Raw genomic sequence first — 15,760 nt, forward strand, 5'->3', positions numbered from 1 at the left:
TATTTTGTGTCTTGCTTAGCAGAAGTAGGTTTTGCCCTTTACCTCGTTGGGATTGAATCTCAAATTGTTAAAATGTCTTCTAAGACCTGGGATACAGGCTGCTTCACAGTATGCTGCTTGAGCTGGTTTGTTGAATGTTGTTCAGGGTCTTTCTACTGTATCCATTCTTAATACTTGTTGCCTTGGATAAACTAACATACTTAACTTAGAGTGCTTCTTGCTTTCTTACAGCAAGTGTAGGAAATGTTTGAGTTTAAATGTTCTGGTGCTTGCCTGGCTTGGCAAAACAAAATTGCCTTTTAAGCAAGCATATATGTGTGTGTATACACATATATTTTCAAATTATGTTTAAAGTTGTGGTTTTCTGCATTTTTGAAGTTGAGAGTTGAATTGTAAATAAAAGACATGAGTCGGCCTTTGTCCATGGGGCTGATGTTTTCTCCATGTGTGATCTTTCCCATTTAAATGGAGAGCAGTGTTTGGGAAGAGACTTCTCTTCCCTTCTTTTCCCTGAAACGCCAATCTCCCATCCTTCTTTCTGGCAGCATCACCTTACAAAGAGTAGTAGAATAGTTTTCAGGGAAATGAATAATTTATTTCCTGAAAAATTGATCAAATGACAGCTACATCTGACCGTCAGGAAACGCTACAGCAGAGACAGTACCTTGTGGTAGAGCATTCTATGCTTTCAGATTAAGAAGTAAAATTTCTTGTGCATTTGAAATCTTCCAGCTCTTTTTCTACAGACCGAGTGTTTGAGTTTTTTGGGGATCTGGAGCTAATTCTTGAATATACTTCCCACACTGGCTGTTAACAGTTTGCTCTTGTAAGTTTGTTTTACATTCCTTTAAATCCGAGATGTGCATCATGCAAGGGACATAAAGGAGCAACTCAAAACTTCGGCCATGTCTTGCTTTTTATTTTCTGTAAAAGATGGGGTTTTTTTTTTACGAGTTTCACATGCCCACTCTGCTCTGTCAGTCACCCAAAATACAAACTTTTTTTGGCTTTTCAAAGGAGCCCTTTGAGGATGGCTACGCAAATGGTGAGGAGGGCACACCAGCTGGGGATGCAGCTGCTGCTTACACACCTGACAGCAAAGGGGTGGTCAAGTTTGGCTGGATTAAAGGTGTGCTGGTAAGTTTGATATGTAGTTCTTCAGTTCCTTACAGGTGCTGATCTTTTCTTACAAATCTTTCCAACCACCTTCTTTGTTGGCAGGCATTATGATAGTGTAGTATAAAGATGACATGTATGAGAGGTGTGATAAATGCAATAATTTTAGCAAGGGTTGCTCCTATTTCAACTGAATTTTAAGGCAATAAATACTTCAGGGCTTTAAGTTCTTAAGGGTTTATGGTTTCTTAGCACAGGTTTTAAGAGTTTTTATATTGCATGGTTTCCAAGAAGGAAAAAGATACTGTAGTAGAAAAATGCATGCTGTACTTCTGTGGTTTGGAGAGGTTATCTCCTTTTTTGTAGGATTGATATATTACTCTTTAGGGAAGAGAGAGACCCAAGATCTGTTTTTAGTCTCCTGTCTAAATTCTGAACAAGCAAACTCTATTTTTATTGAGACCTATGAGTTACAAATACAAGAATTAAAAAAAAAAAAATTCCCACCTTTCCATCCTGTTACTGTGCAGATGTGTTTTAAGATACAGAAGTTACAGAAATGCAAACTTGCAGCAGGGTTTTTGTTCTTTTAAGAAGAGTAAGTTATTTAGTAGGATGTTGCTTTAGTGCATGGTTGTTTTTTTTGAGAGAGAGAGAGGTTTGTGGGACATGCAAACTGGGGTTTTAGACCTCACAATCATCATAGACTTCTGTCTTATTTTAAGTCATGTATTCCGTAGCATGGATTATGGATCCTAAGGTTAGGGTCTAAATTATTATTATTGTTTGCTTATGGCATACTGCAAGTGTCAGATATTGAACTACTCTTAATTCTGTGTTTAAGGTAGTAACTTTTTAATCATATTTAAGTCCCTTTTTTTTTAGCCAAACCTAAACTTTTATGATAGCATCATATTTTTGTGAAATAATTTGACAAGTGAGGAAATACAGCAATTTGAAAAGTGAGGAAATACGGCAAGATAATTTCAAGAACGTTAAAAACTGAAAGGAAGAATTAATGAAAATTACTGCAGATGCAGTCTGTGTTATATTTCTAATCTATGTTATATTTCTGCTTTATCATAGGTACGATGTATGTTAAATATTTGGGGTGTGATGCTCTTCATCAGACTATCATGGATTGTAGGACAAGCTGGGATAGGTATGGAGACTAATGCTGTAATTTTATTTCAGTGACTTTCAAATGTGATCCCCTAGAGATGTTGATCCTGAGCTTTTACTTTAAACAGGAATAGGAAATTACCTTAATATTGCCAATTTTTATGGTATCAAAAACTTCAACCAGTTACTTAGACTTTTTCATTTAGGTTTAAGGCAAGTACTTTAAACTTGACATTTGTAAGTCTTCAGTGAACTGCAGAGATAAACTTTTGATCTTTAATTATTAAACCCTGCATATAGACTGTGTAGTATATAAGCAAATCTTTTCAAAGACTCAAGTGTTGGATTGATCTCTAGAATACAGCTCTTACCTTGCTGATTAAAAGGAATTTTTGCCCAGTTTTATTTTTATCCTTATGACGAAAGAGGAGGCCTTTTGCTTGAGAGTAAATTTGTGTTCTACTTGCAAGACTTGAGTATTTAAATGAAATTAAGCTGAAGCTTTGTAGTCTTTAATACTGCAGGGCTTACAGTGTTTTCTTTCTCTTTTCCCAAAAGGTCTCTCTGTCTTGGTGATTGGAATGGCCACTGTTGTGACGACTATTACAGGATTGTCTACTTCAGCAATAGCCACAAATGGATTTGTAAGAGGAGGTAATGCTATTTTCATGAAGTTTTTAAAGCTTTCCTCACTCTTGAGTGCACACTTTATTGTTGCTGAAGAGCAAAGCCTTCCTTGTGTTCTGTGTATGATTAAACAGTCATGTAATTAACAAAAAGTCAGTAGGTAGCCTACTAATTAGATTTAAACTAGTACCCTGCTCTTATGCTGTAAAAGGAACTTCATTGGTGTAAATGTTTGTAATACAAACATTTTTAAGGCTACATATCGAGCAATGAGTAGGGTCTTAATATTCTCCTGAGCTGCACTGGTTGGTTAAGAGTGTGCTTGTATGTGTTCATGTCCTGAAATAAACCTTCACAAAAGTAACTCTCCAAACTCTGTTAGCTCCAGCTTTCCCTAGGGTGATGGTTTTCATTCTCTTCCATGGTTTATGTGGTGTTGTCAGCTATTTTTGGAAATGGTTGCTGCCTCTGACACGATCAGACTGCTTCATGACATTACAGGGCAGCTACTAGGGAAAAAATGTGGTGGAATTAAAGTAGGAGGTTATAAAACTATCTTCATTAGGATTAAGAATGAAGAGAAAAGCTTCACTATCACAAAGTAACCAGACCCAATGGGAAAAATCAGCTATGAGTGTTAGCATTATGTCAAGTTTAGTTTCTGAATGCCCTTCTATTTTTTAATTCTATTATGTATATCAGGTTTTCCTATCCATATAGGAGCTTCTTTTCTTTTTTAAGTCACTCTTGAAAAACAGTAAGTACTTCATTAGAAAATTTGAAGTCCTGAATTGGAAGAACTGTAGAATTTCATAGGAACAGTTGTTCCTATGAAAATGTTATATTACAGTAAGATTTTTTTTTTAATGGTACATAAGAAATACAGAGTATGGCCGAGCTGGGTACATATGTAGGATTTGCACAAGAAGTCTAATGCAGTGAAATAAAGCATTTTCTGTTGAAGATTTTTAACATGCACTCAGTTATTTCAGATTGGAGCTGGAGGATTCTAGAAAGCTTAACCTTAAGTTTGAAGAATAAGCCTTTGCTACATTTTCTAAACCTTACCTTCCTCTAATACTCCAGATACTCAGATTTTCATTTGTCATATGGGGTTTGTTGTTTTCATCCAGCTCAAAAGTACAAAGAACAGGCTCTTGAGAGTCCCATTGGAGGACAGAAAATTCATTTAACAACAGAACTTATAGAAACAGGTCTTGGAAATTTGGAACTTCAGTGGGTTTATTGCAGTCTGCCTAGCCAGTTCCTTGATCTTGACTGCACAAGTACTTTGAGGAGTTTGAAGTAAAAAGCCCAGTTACACTGCAGCTTGTGTTCTACAGATTTTTGACCATAGAACTGGTTGCATACCTAATATGCAGTAATATGAGGCGGTGCATGAATGATGGTTATTTCCAACTGGTCTCTTTTCCTAAGAACTTGAAATACATTCCTGAAACTTCAACATGTCTGTCCCTAAAATACTGAGTTAAGGGTTATTTTCCAATACACCAGGGAATAAAGAGTGAGTAGGTTCTGGCTTGTGTAAATGTTAAAGTGCTGATGACTTTATAATGACTGATGGCTTTATATGCTGTTATAAGCTCTATCATGTAGAGGACTTTTTTGTCATTTGTATTTTTTTTTCTTTCAGGAGGAGCATACTACTTAATTTCCAGAAGTCTGGGGCCAGAGTTTGGTGGTGCCATAGGTCTTATTTTTGCATTTGCCAATGCTGTGGCAGTGGCAATGTATGTCGTTGGTTTTGCAGAGACTGTTGTTGAGTTACTCAAGGTACGTGGATGACAGTGCTTATATTGATTATACTTTACAGATAAAGTTTTACACGTCATATAGAATGTTTGAGTATATAAAGTATATACTTGACATATAAAGTTAGAGATTATACTTGGGTTTTGATTCATCTGATCATAAAACGGTGTGGTTTGGAAGAGACATTTCAAGGTCACCTAGTCCATCTCCCATCCAGGCAGAATCACAGAACCGTTTGGGTTGAAAGGGACCCTAAAGACCACCCAGTGCCACCCCCTGCCATGGGCAGGGACCCCTTTCACTATCCCAGGGTGCTCCAAGCCCCATCCAGCCTGGCCTTGGACGCTTCCAGGAATCCAGGCAGCCACAGCTTCTCTGGGCACCCTGTGCCAGGGCCTGCCCACCCTCACCGCAAAATATTTCTTTCTTACTTTAAGACCATTTTTCCTTGTTCTGTCACCACAAGCCCTATCCAAAACTCTGTTCCCATCTTTCTTGCAAGCCTCCTTTAAATATTAAATGATAGCAGTAAAGTCTCCCTGAGCTCCCTTTTCTCCAGGCTGAGCAGCCACTGTGGTTTCCATTTGGAAGATTCATTGATTTAAACACAAGACAAAACCCAGATTACTTGTATCCTTAAAGGGGGTTTACAATCAGTAAATTTGTGGTGTGCAGGTTAACTACTAATAAATTATAGTGAATAGAATGCTGTTGTTTAGGGAAGGTATTTACCTGATGAAGTATATGACTGTGTATTTTTTGTTTGTTTTGTTAGGAAAATGGAACGTTGATGATCGATGAAATGAATGATATCAGAATCATAGGAGCTATCACAGTGGTTATACTGCTGGGCATTTCCATTGCAGGAATGGAGTGGGAAGCAAAAGTAAGGATTTCCCGTCTTTTTTTTTTTTTAATTCTCTGCTTCATAATTTTTATTCCATTTTTGTACCTTAGCTGTCTGATTTATTTTTAGTGTATTCGGTGTATTCAGTATTGCATGATGGTACATTAGAACTCAGTTGACTTTTATGCAGTAGCTCTTGGTCTGGCACTAGCATGTGCAGCTCTGAACAGCATTTCAGATCTTAAAACACTTCACTGGAAGCTTAAGCATCCATGAGAACCTAAACTCCAGCATAATGCACTCTTAATGACATTGTCAAATACATTAATGGTATTTCTTCTGAGCAATTACAGTACAAGAAAAGGTAAGAACTTCAGCACTTTAGGCAGATTCTGAGGATGAAAAACACGGGGCTGGCTTCCCTTCTCTTTCACTCTCTTCTGGTTTGATTTTCACCTGGAAACAGCCAGACAGTGGGATGCATTCACTAGACCCAGCGTGGAGAAGGGTTTTGAACACTGGTGGTGATGAATGTGTAGGAGGGAAAACCTCCTTCCCTCACCTTGTGGCTGCACAGTCTTAGGTCAGCTCTGACTGAAGAGATCTTAACAGAGAAGCTCTTCTGCCTTACCAGTTTTCTGCTTGGCATTATGAGGCACTGTAGCTTGCTCTCTGGTTCCTGCGCCTTGTAGGCTTTCTATGAATATCTGTCCTTAATGTGCTCAAAAAAAAATGGAGAAGAGCCTCTCACTGGGGCTTCTTCCCAATGTATGTTTATATCACAGTAGCTCCTATTTTCTTGACTGAGAGGCAGATGAAGGAACCTCCTCATGAAGTGTTGTTTCTTGTGATCCTGCATCAAGAAGATGATGCTATTTATAATAAAAATGACAGTGTTTGTTTTTTATCGTTGTTGCTTCCAAGAAATAGGGATCCCAGAAGAATTGAGTGAAGATCAAGTGCATTGCTTTGATCTACTGGGGAAAAAAAACTTACAGAAATTGACTTGGGCATGAACTTCTAAATTGAACTTCTGTAGAAACTGTTTACCTTTCTCAAGTAGCCCTTCACTGTCTATAACTTGAATTTGTGATGCTCTCTTTCTACACCCAATTGCAAACAGTGCTGACCTCCTTATTCTGAACTGTTTTGAAAGAATTATTTGTTAATAATCCTCTTGCTGCTGCTACTTGAAGACACAAGGAGTATCTTCATTTTACTATGTAGCTTGAGCAGTTATATAACAATAATTGGCAAGAAAATACCCCTGTTTAATGTTTCTACATCAAACCTGAAATGTGGTATTACTGCAGTGCCATCCTTATTTTGGGGGTAGCTTTCAAAAGTCCTGTCCTCAATGTAAAAGTCGAGACTTGGTTTCTCTGCCATGGAACTAGACAAGTGGGAGCAATGATTGGCAACTGAACCTGTCAAACAAGCATTTCATGTGGGCTAACACAGAACTCAGCATAGCAAAACACCAGTGCCTCTTGATCTCTGGTCTTCTCCTGTGCCTTAGCCATGTCTTAAATAATGCCTTGGAAAATGGAGCAGTGGAATCTAGAATAATGCCTTTGAACCAGATCTAAAAGTGAGGAGAGACTGGACTTGATTCCAGGGAAGTTTGCTTTAAAAAATGGCTTTTTAGAGTTTGTGGTGTTCCCTACGCAGCTCCTTGTGTTAAGTCTTAGAAGCCCATTCTTTCAGACTTTGGAATTTGAGTAAGGTATTCAGCTTCAGGGAGAAGCCTAGTTAGTTACTGGAAAAATCCACCTGTGGCAGTTGCTCTGTGATAACTTCATGTTTATGTTTCTGTCGTACTGAAGAGTTCTGCGAACACCCAGCTGTATCCTCACACCTTTCACCTATTTTTGAGGCATTACAAAGATTTAAATACAGGGCACAAACTGTTTTTCTTCTGGTGTACTTTTAAATCGGTTCCACCCTGTTTTCCTGAGAGGCTGTGTGAGCTGAAAACTTTGTTTTGAAGGCATGAACAATGCTACGGTGATATTGCATATTAACTCCTGATCCTGGGCCTGGAAAAGGTCTGTGAATAGCTTCCCCCAAGCTACTGGCATTCCTTTCTAAGGAATCAGATCACCCAAAAGATAACAGCAGTGTGATTGCTTATTTAAATGGAGGACTTGAATCATCTTTACAGTACCTAGATTTATCTTTGTACACACTTTAGAGGTGTGGGATGGTTTAAAGTACTTCTTGTTCAACTTGTAGGGCTTACAATAGTTCTGCAGAAAAGTGACTAAAAATCTAGGTTGTAATAAAAGAAGTGTCAAAACTAGGAATTAACTAATAATTGTTGCAGTTTGCAGTTTAATTTCCTTTGTATGGATTGGGAACATGAGAATGTAGCAAAATAAACTATTTCCTTGCATAAAATAGGAAACAAGAGCTGTGTCATGCTGGATGTAACAAAATTTTTAGAAAATACCACATACTAAAGTATAAGACAAAGGATTACCATGGCTAGTAATGCAGTAGCATTTGTGTTGCGTTTGGCTATTTTCATGTAAACTTCTTGAATCTCCTCAAAAGCATTCCTTCTGGAAGTCTTATATATAAAGAAATTAGTAATTTTAAGCATTTTGTCTTTACAAGTATAATTTGAGGCATTTAGTAATAAGAAACCTTTTTGATGAGGCATAAAACTTGGAAATTATTCCTATTTCGTAATTAAAAATCCTTGTACAAGTTCTTTCCAGCTTTCCTCATTTTTTTGCAGAGAACATGCTGAGAAGGTGAAGCTGAATTTGGAATCAAGTAAACATTTACATTTTACAGCACAGCACTTGATACTATGAAAAGAACAAGTTCTCCTGTCTGACAGCAGTCATTGTGTTTCAGGCACAGATAGTCCTGCTGGTGATCCTCATTCTTGCTATTGGAGACTTTGTCATAGGAACATTTATTCCTCTGGAGAGCAAGAAGCCCAAAGGTTTCTTTGGTTACAATGGTATGTTGGAACAGTTTACAGTATGGTAAACAATTCCTTCCTCTGCAAAATAAGCTGCTGTTATTAAATTAAACATCTAGTATATGTTATAGTCCTGTTTAACTGTGGAGACTTTTCCTGATTTCTTGTAACTCCTTCAATTGGGTCAAAACTTGAGTATTGCTTAATATTGAATATATATTAAATTTTAAAAAGGTGGATTATACTGTAAGTATTTTTTACATTTTTTACGTTTAACATTTAAATCTGCTTAAGTTTACTGTGTTGACTTTGAGTTGAAGTGATGAATTAGGGCTTAAATGTTCTACATTTAGTTTTTAGAAGGTCCTGTGACTGTCAGCTTTTTTACTGGTCTGATAGTGGCTGGAATGGTTTCATACTTCAGCTTCCATGTGAATATTGACAGACTTAAATCTTCCCCTGCAGCCGACATATTCATGGAGAATTTTGGGCCGGATTTCCGACAAGAGGAAACTTTCTTTTCTGTGTTTGCTATTTTCTTCCCTGCTGCAACTGGCATACTTGCTGGTGCAAATATCTCAGGGGACCTTGCGGTGAGTAGTGAATTAAAGACATTTTTCATGACCACTCAAGTGTGCATTGGCCTCTGTCATCACTGTCCACTGACGTTTTTCTTTCAGGATCCTCAGTCAGCCATACCTAAAGGAACGCTGTTGGCCATCTTAATCACTACATTGGTTTACGCAGGAATTGCAGTATCTGTAGGTAAATAGAGAATGTTTTTAACTTTTATCCTTTCATGTTTGTTCCGAGGATGTGTTTTGATTTGGTTTTATGTAATTTGTTATGCAGAGTCGTTATGTAATTGACTTTCCTGCATGGGAAAGTAATAGCCAAAGATTTCTTGGTTTTGCTGTTGGGAGATTCAGTTTTCAGCTGGTTGTATAATTTTGTGAAATAACTGATGCTTTTCTAAGAAAAGTGACTGCTTCAGACTAAAGATGACAGAAGATTTCTGTCGGTGTTGCCTCATTGTTGCAGTTATTTACATTAAAGGATTTACAGTTTAGCAGTGGGATAATCCCTGGATTAGAAAAGCATGTTTTCAGGAAATACCCACTGAAAAAAACACCTGTATTGTTTTGAGGATTATGGTAATCAGCCACATACCTGCAGGGAGCTGTGGGATGATCAGAGAGCACCGTGGTGAGGATGTTTGAGCAGTAATTCTCCAGCTGAGGGAGGAGACCAAGAAGGGCCTTCAGGTTCTCATCACCCCACTTTGGAAGTGTCACGTTCTTCTGTAAAGAGGAGAAATAATCACAGACTGATCTGAATCTTCTCTTCCCAGTCTTTCCCACCCCACAGTTGTTTGAAATCCTCTGTAGAAGTTGCCCTGGGGTTGATACCAGTCTTGCTGTGGAGCACCAGTGCTTTACTATGTTTTTTTGGCACTTGAAGTAATTCTAGTTACTTTAAGATTACAGGATTATAATGGAATCATGCACATTTCTGGCCTGTGATTGGAAAGATTTTTTAGTCATGTCACACAAACTAGTTTCTGACAGCAATAATAACTTTTCTTATATGAAAGACCTTGTTTTATAATAGCTATGGGTGCCTTTTGAATGAAATTCCCATTTCTAAGCGGACATTGATCTTACCACTAATGATACTTCCTTTCCAAAGATACCAATCTTGCTTGTCTGCCTCTGTTGGCTAACGTGGGAGTGTAGCTCTGCCAAATTGTTGCTCTGTAGTGATTGTGCTTTCTGCAGCATAATGAGCTACACTCATTTCCTAATTAGATTGACTGCGTAGACCTCTTGCTACCAAATTTGAATCCTTTGGAACCTCAACCCACACAAGACTGAAATTATTGTTAATACTCGCTTATTAATGGAATACTTTGATCAGCTTCCAAACATGAAAAACGCAGTATAAAAAGTGACAAAAGAAGCAGTTTGCAAAACCAACTGGATGTGAAATTGATTCATCAGAAATGTTCTGCCGTGTACTGACTTACGCTTTGAATTCTGCTCGTTAGAAAAAGGCAGCAGGAGTCGGAGATCATGAGTGAAATTCAGCTCCTTTTGAGGCGTTGGATTAGCAGTATTGGACAAACACATATACTTTTATTTCTTTCCCAGAGGAGTGGTAAGCAAGTCACTAGAGATGTGAAGGGGCTAGTAAGTGTTGCAGAGTAGTCACATCTGAGGAGGAGGAAGGTGTTCTGAACTTAACTCACTATTTGTATGCTCTGTAGTAAGTAAGAAGGCTAAACTGAGTAGAAAAGAAAGAAGGAAAACTATTGATCCTGCTGCTGGAGCTAGGCAGCTATTTCAGAAGGATGACTGAGACATTGGTATGCATAATTCAGTTTCATAATTCAGCAAAGGACTGAGGCAGACAAGCAGGTGGCATGAGGAGGCAGATTTCACAGGCAAATTTGCTTAAAAATCTTGGAAGAGACGTTTCAAAGAACTACATTTATCACTTTAAGAACAAGGGAAGCTCTAACAAAAAAAAAAAGCCAAAGTTCTGAGTAGCATTATGACCTGCTTCCTGTAGTTATGAAAGTAAAACTAATTCACGAGAGCCAAACTGTGTTTGCAGCACTAGTAAAATTGAACACTCTGAACTGCACTCTGAAGGGCTGTGTTACCTCTGGAATTCGTATGTTAAGGAGATAACTTGATAGAGGTGGCTGTAAACTTTCTCATGCTTAAAGCCAGCCAAAGCTCTATTTCACTTTGGCAGGAACATGCTTGTAAATGCCTGTGAGAAGGTGAAATCTTATTTTCACAGCAGGGACGACCTAAAGACTTTTAGGGAAAATGCTGCCAGAATCATATAAATAAATAAAACTTTTCTGAATCAGTCTTAGAAAAAGTAACATTTATTATTGTTACTTTATCTAAGTGTCTTCTGCTGAGAACAGACCCTGCCTCCCTGTTCTACATTCTCTCTCAGTAAGGACCACATTAAGTTTATTCCTACAGCCATGTCTCTTTCTGCCATATTTTGATTGCATGTTTGACAGTCCTGCCAAAGCTGAGTTTGAACTTCGACAAAATGAGGAAGAGGAGGGCTGTGATAGTGCACTGTAGGTATTTAATGAGTTGTTCAGCATAATTGGCCTGCCACTGCAATCTTGTCACCAACAAAATGTTGTATACAAATAGTTCAGCTGAGAAGTGTGTTGTCAAATCCATTATATACTGCTTGAGTGGCTGGGGCAAATGCTTGAATGGTGAAGAAATGGAAATATTTTCCTCTTAACAGAGCTCTTACTCCCAGTTAAACAAGAAAACAACAAAAAAACCTCAGCTCCTACACATACTCACAAGAAAACCATAAGACAGGTTTGGTGTAGGAAACTTATTGTAATTTCACCAATTAGGCATAATAACTAACTAAAAAAGAAATGAGGAGTGGAAGGATTAATTAATGTCCACCTACTGGGGCCAGGTGTTGTGGTGGGCTGTTCATCAAGGTCTGATGGCTCACAAGAATTTAAATATGGCATAACTAATCAGGAATTAATTTTCCCCGTGGAAGAGAGACAACATACATAGATGCCTGGGAATATTACAGAATAAACTTAAACTTGCAGCAGGTCTCTGCCTTCTTACTTAATTTTTGAAAGTAATTAATTTAGGTCTTAGCTGTCGCAGGGTTTTGTTGCAAGGCAGTTCTTGTCATTCAGATTCCTAAAAGATTAAAGTAAGGGAGTTTTATTGACTCTGTTGACTTTTCCCCACTCCTTATTTAATTCCAGTCCCCAAAGTATTTCCTGGTGTTCAAACAGTTTGATTACCTCTACTATTAGACCACAGAATGTTAAATAATACTTAGTCTTACCTACTTTTTGACATGTATGAGACAAAACCCCCCGTGAAATAAAAGACTTAATGGTCTTTCAGGACTCTTTAGTTTTTCCTAATACTTACAGGCAGAAATACTGTTTCTCCAGCATTTTCTTGACCAGCAAAATTAAAAGTAATCATACATGAAGAAAAGACAGTAGTTAAGGTGATTATTATAAAAGAATGTTGTAGAAATGGTACTCTGTTTCTGTGTTCCACCAAGAAACCACCTGAAAAATACCATGGTCACACAGGAGATGGCTTACTTAAACATTGGGAAATGGCTGGCAACAGGAAACTTATTTTCATGAAACTTATTTTTTTATTGGCTAAGTCATAATGACTGGAAAAAAACCAGCTGCAACAGAATTTATACCTGCCTGCAAACATCTATACACACAAAACAAATCTGCACTCATCTAGGAAAATTGACCAAAAAAGAAAGTATAAAGTCATAAAACTATAAAATGGCTTGGGTTGGAAGGGACCTTGAAGCTCATCCAGTTCCCACCCCAGCCATGGCAGGGACACCTCCCACTGTCCCAGGCTGCTCCCAGCCCCAGTGTCCAACCTGGCCTTGGGCACTGCCAGGGATACTGCTCTTAAATTTCTGCAAGTCTATTGGCATGGTTTTTCTCTGTGCAAAACTTTCTGTTTCCTCCTACAATCAGATATAATAAAAAAAACTAAAGACTGTTTCAGCCAAGGGAGCAGTTGCTCTGTTTGTATTTATTCTTCATAGTGAAGATGAGCTTAGTACTGTAGTCTGTTAAAAAACTAAATGAAGTATTTTAATGTTGCTTGTGAGATCATGCTTACATAAAAAGGAATTAACACATAGCCTAAATTCAGGTTCAGTTTGCTAATGCTTTCTTTTTAATGGTTGTGTCCATTGCAGGTTCCTGTGTAGTTCGAGATGCCACAGGGAACGTTAACGACACCATTGTCAACGAGCTGGCAAACTGCACTAGTGCAGCCTGCAAACTAAACTATGACTTCTCATCCTGTCAGCCTCAGGCAGGGGCAGAGTGTCACTATGGGCTGATGAACAATTTCCAGGTATAAAACTTCCTCCTTAATCTGTACATTGACTTCAGTGTTCAGGTTTTTTTTATTTGGGGGGGGGAGGATTTATTTTTTCTTTTTTTGATTTGGTTTGGGGTTTTTTTTGGTGGGGGGGGTGTTTTGGTTGGTTTTGGGTGGATTTTTTTGTGTGATTTTGTTGGTTTTTTGTTTGTTTGTTGTTTTTCGGGGGCTGTGCAGGTTTTTTTGTTTGGTTTTTTTGCTGTTTTTGGGTTTCTGGGTTGGTTTTTTGGGTTGTTTGGGGTTTTTTGTTGCCTGTTCTTTTGGTAGGTCCTGTTTGTTTTTTCCTTGGATTTGTTGGCTTGTGTTTTTTTAGTTGCTTGTCAGGAAAAGTCATAAGCTATATATACTCACCTCCATAAATACAAGTTTAATCTGGAATAGGTGTGTGGTACACTCTAGCTGGTATGCAAAAGAATGAATACATGTTGAAAACTGTTAGGTATTTATACACAGGTGGTATAAATATTTACACTTTTTCTGAGCAAATTGCTTGGATTTAGGTGGCGGTGCTGCAGCTTTCTTTAGGTACCTGAATGTCATCATTCACCAGTGAGGGTAAATGTACTGATTTTTCAGTAATGATGCTGATTAATCATGGGCAGCCTCTCTCAGTAATTTGCTTGCTAAATTTTTAAGGTTTTTTAGAAAATACACTGAAAATTTTAAGACTGTTTTACGTGTTTATCACAGCATCCCCTTTAATGGTAATAAGGTCATGAATTTTCATTAACATGATGTCACAGTATTTAAAAATCCTCTACAAGTTAAGGGGTAATTCATAGTCTTTCACCACAGCCCACTGGGTTGTTCATGAGCTGTTGGTAAGGATTTGAAGGAATCCAAAGAAAATGAATTTACTGCCCAGTGATTCCAGTTTGGTTTATGATAGTCCCATCTTTGGCCAAATGTTTTCTAACGTGTGTACAAAAAGTTGCGTAGAGGTTGAGCTGAAATCTACTAATGAAATTGTTATAGTGGAATAATGTGGGTATCTTGTGTGGTGTTAACTTTGTTCTTGTTCAGAGAAGTCAGAATTGCTGTTGTGCGATTGACAAATTTCCAAAATCTGATGACTTTCAATTGTTTGTTTTAAGCTCAAAAGAACCAAGATATTGTTAAATATCTGAACAGCCTGTAATCAGCTCTGAATAGCCTGTAACTGGTTTCCTTTGTGTCTTTAAGTCATGACTATTGTAAGGTTCTTAACATAAACTTTACTTGTACTTCAGGGTATTTCTGCCTCCCAGATTATTCTTGCCTCTCTCTGTGGAAAAAAGTTTCTGTCGATTAGGAAAAGTCACTTTAAAGGTCAGAGGCAGCACAGAGAATGTGGTGCCCCTGACACCCCCCTGCTTTGTTGTAGTTTTGAGAACCTTCTCTGTGAAATTCCATTTTTCTAATACCCAGTGGGAATCTCCCTTGCTGTTTTTTCTCTCACCCTCCCAGCTTTTGCTGTGCATCTCTGAGAAGAGTCTGATTCTGTCTTCTGGGAAGGTGTCAGAAGGAAAATGTTTGTGTGAGAGGCTGTTTATCTAGTGAGACACTTGTCCATTCCATAACTGAACTGCTCACAGTTTTGTATCTCTGATTGTTGGCTGTAAGGAGAGATACTTTTTTTTCATATGTAGAGCATGGTGTGTGTGAGAAGGGGGGTGTCCACACTTGTGCACTTCCCAGGTTCTTTTCTATATGGTAAATAACTGAGAAAAATACTGCACAAACTAAAATTAATCCCTAAGGTGAGGGAATATTGTTGTATTTCTCTTCCAGCTTGAAAACAGGCAGGTTCTGGGGCAGAAAGTGCCAGTTTGTGTTCACAGTGTAATGACTTCCTCACTTCAGGACACTCTGTGCTGCAGTCAGTTGTTTTGGCACAGAATTGATCTGAAGTTTTGCTGGGTCAGCTCAGGGTTTGGGTGTGTTCAGGCAGCAGATGGATGACTTGTAGTATGATTTACCTGTGTAAATCTTAGATTAGAAACTCTAAATGAGGACAGGAGGTGAGACAGGCTGTCAGACCTGCCTAGAAGGACCATCTTTAGTTTCTTTTTCAGTGAATTATAGATCCTCACAGGCTTCTGATATTTCTGTTCAGTGGTTATTCTGTGCCCAGGCTGTCACCTGGTAGAAGAGTGTTTGCAAAAATTTGTTCTGGGCTCTACAGCCTCAGCCTAGAGCTTCCCAACAAAAAGTTACAGCTTTGGGTAATTATTGCGCAGATATTTTTTCAACTTTGGATGAAAGTTGAAAGTAGAATGAAACTCAGTTGTTTTAATACAGCATTTTTGTTTTGCTCCAGAGTGCTGGACCAAGGAGTTGAATAGTCAAAATATGGTATTTCATGGTCCCAAATGTTTGAAATTTAGGAAACTGCCTTAACTGTAA

At 38.1% G+C, this 15,760-nt stretch overlaps 1 protein-coding gene across 1 annotated transcript in view; it reads left to right on the plus strand.

Moving 5' to 3' along the window:
- Window positions 1-15,760, plus strand: part of SLC12A2 (solute carrier family 12 member 2) — a 52,569-nt gene that overhangs the window by 13,890 nt on the left and 22,919 nt on the right. The window contains exons 2-10 of the mRNA XM_005429516.2: window positions 1,018-1,137; window positions 2,203-2,278; window positions 2,797-2,892; window positions 4,520-4,659; window positions 5,414-5,524; window positions 8,351-8,459; window positions 8,886-9,013; window positions 9,101-9,185; window positions 13,188-13,348. Of these exons, the coding sequence (XP_005429573.1) occupies window positions 1,018-1,137; window positions 2,203-2,278; window positions 2,797-2,892; window positions 4,520-4,659; window positions 5,414-5,524; window positions 8,351-8,459; window positions 8,886-9,013; window positions 9,101-9,185; window positions 13,188-13,348 (1,026 nt within the window). The remainder of the gene's footprint in view (window positions 1-1,017; window positions 1,138-2,202; window positions 2,279-2,796; window positions 2,893-4,519; window positions 4,660-5,413; window positions 5,525-8,350; window positions 8,460-8,885; window positions 9,014-9,100; window positions 9,186-13,187; window positions 13,349-15,760) is intronic.

Source organism: Geospiza fortis, unplaced genomic scaffold (assembly GCF_000277835.1).
Source record: "Geospiza fortis unplaced genomic scaffold, GeoFor_1.0 scaffold1199, whole genome shotgun sequence".
Taxonomy (NCBI): domain Eukaryota; kingdom Metazoa; phylum Chordata; class Aves; order Passeriformes; family Thraupidae; genus Geospiza; species Geospiza fortis.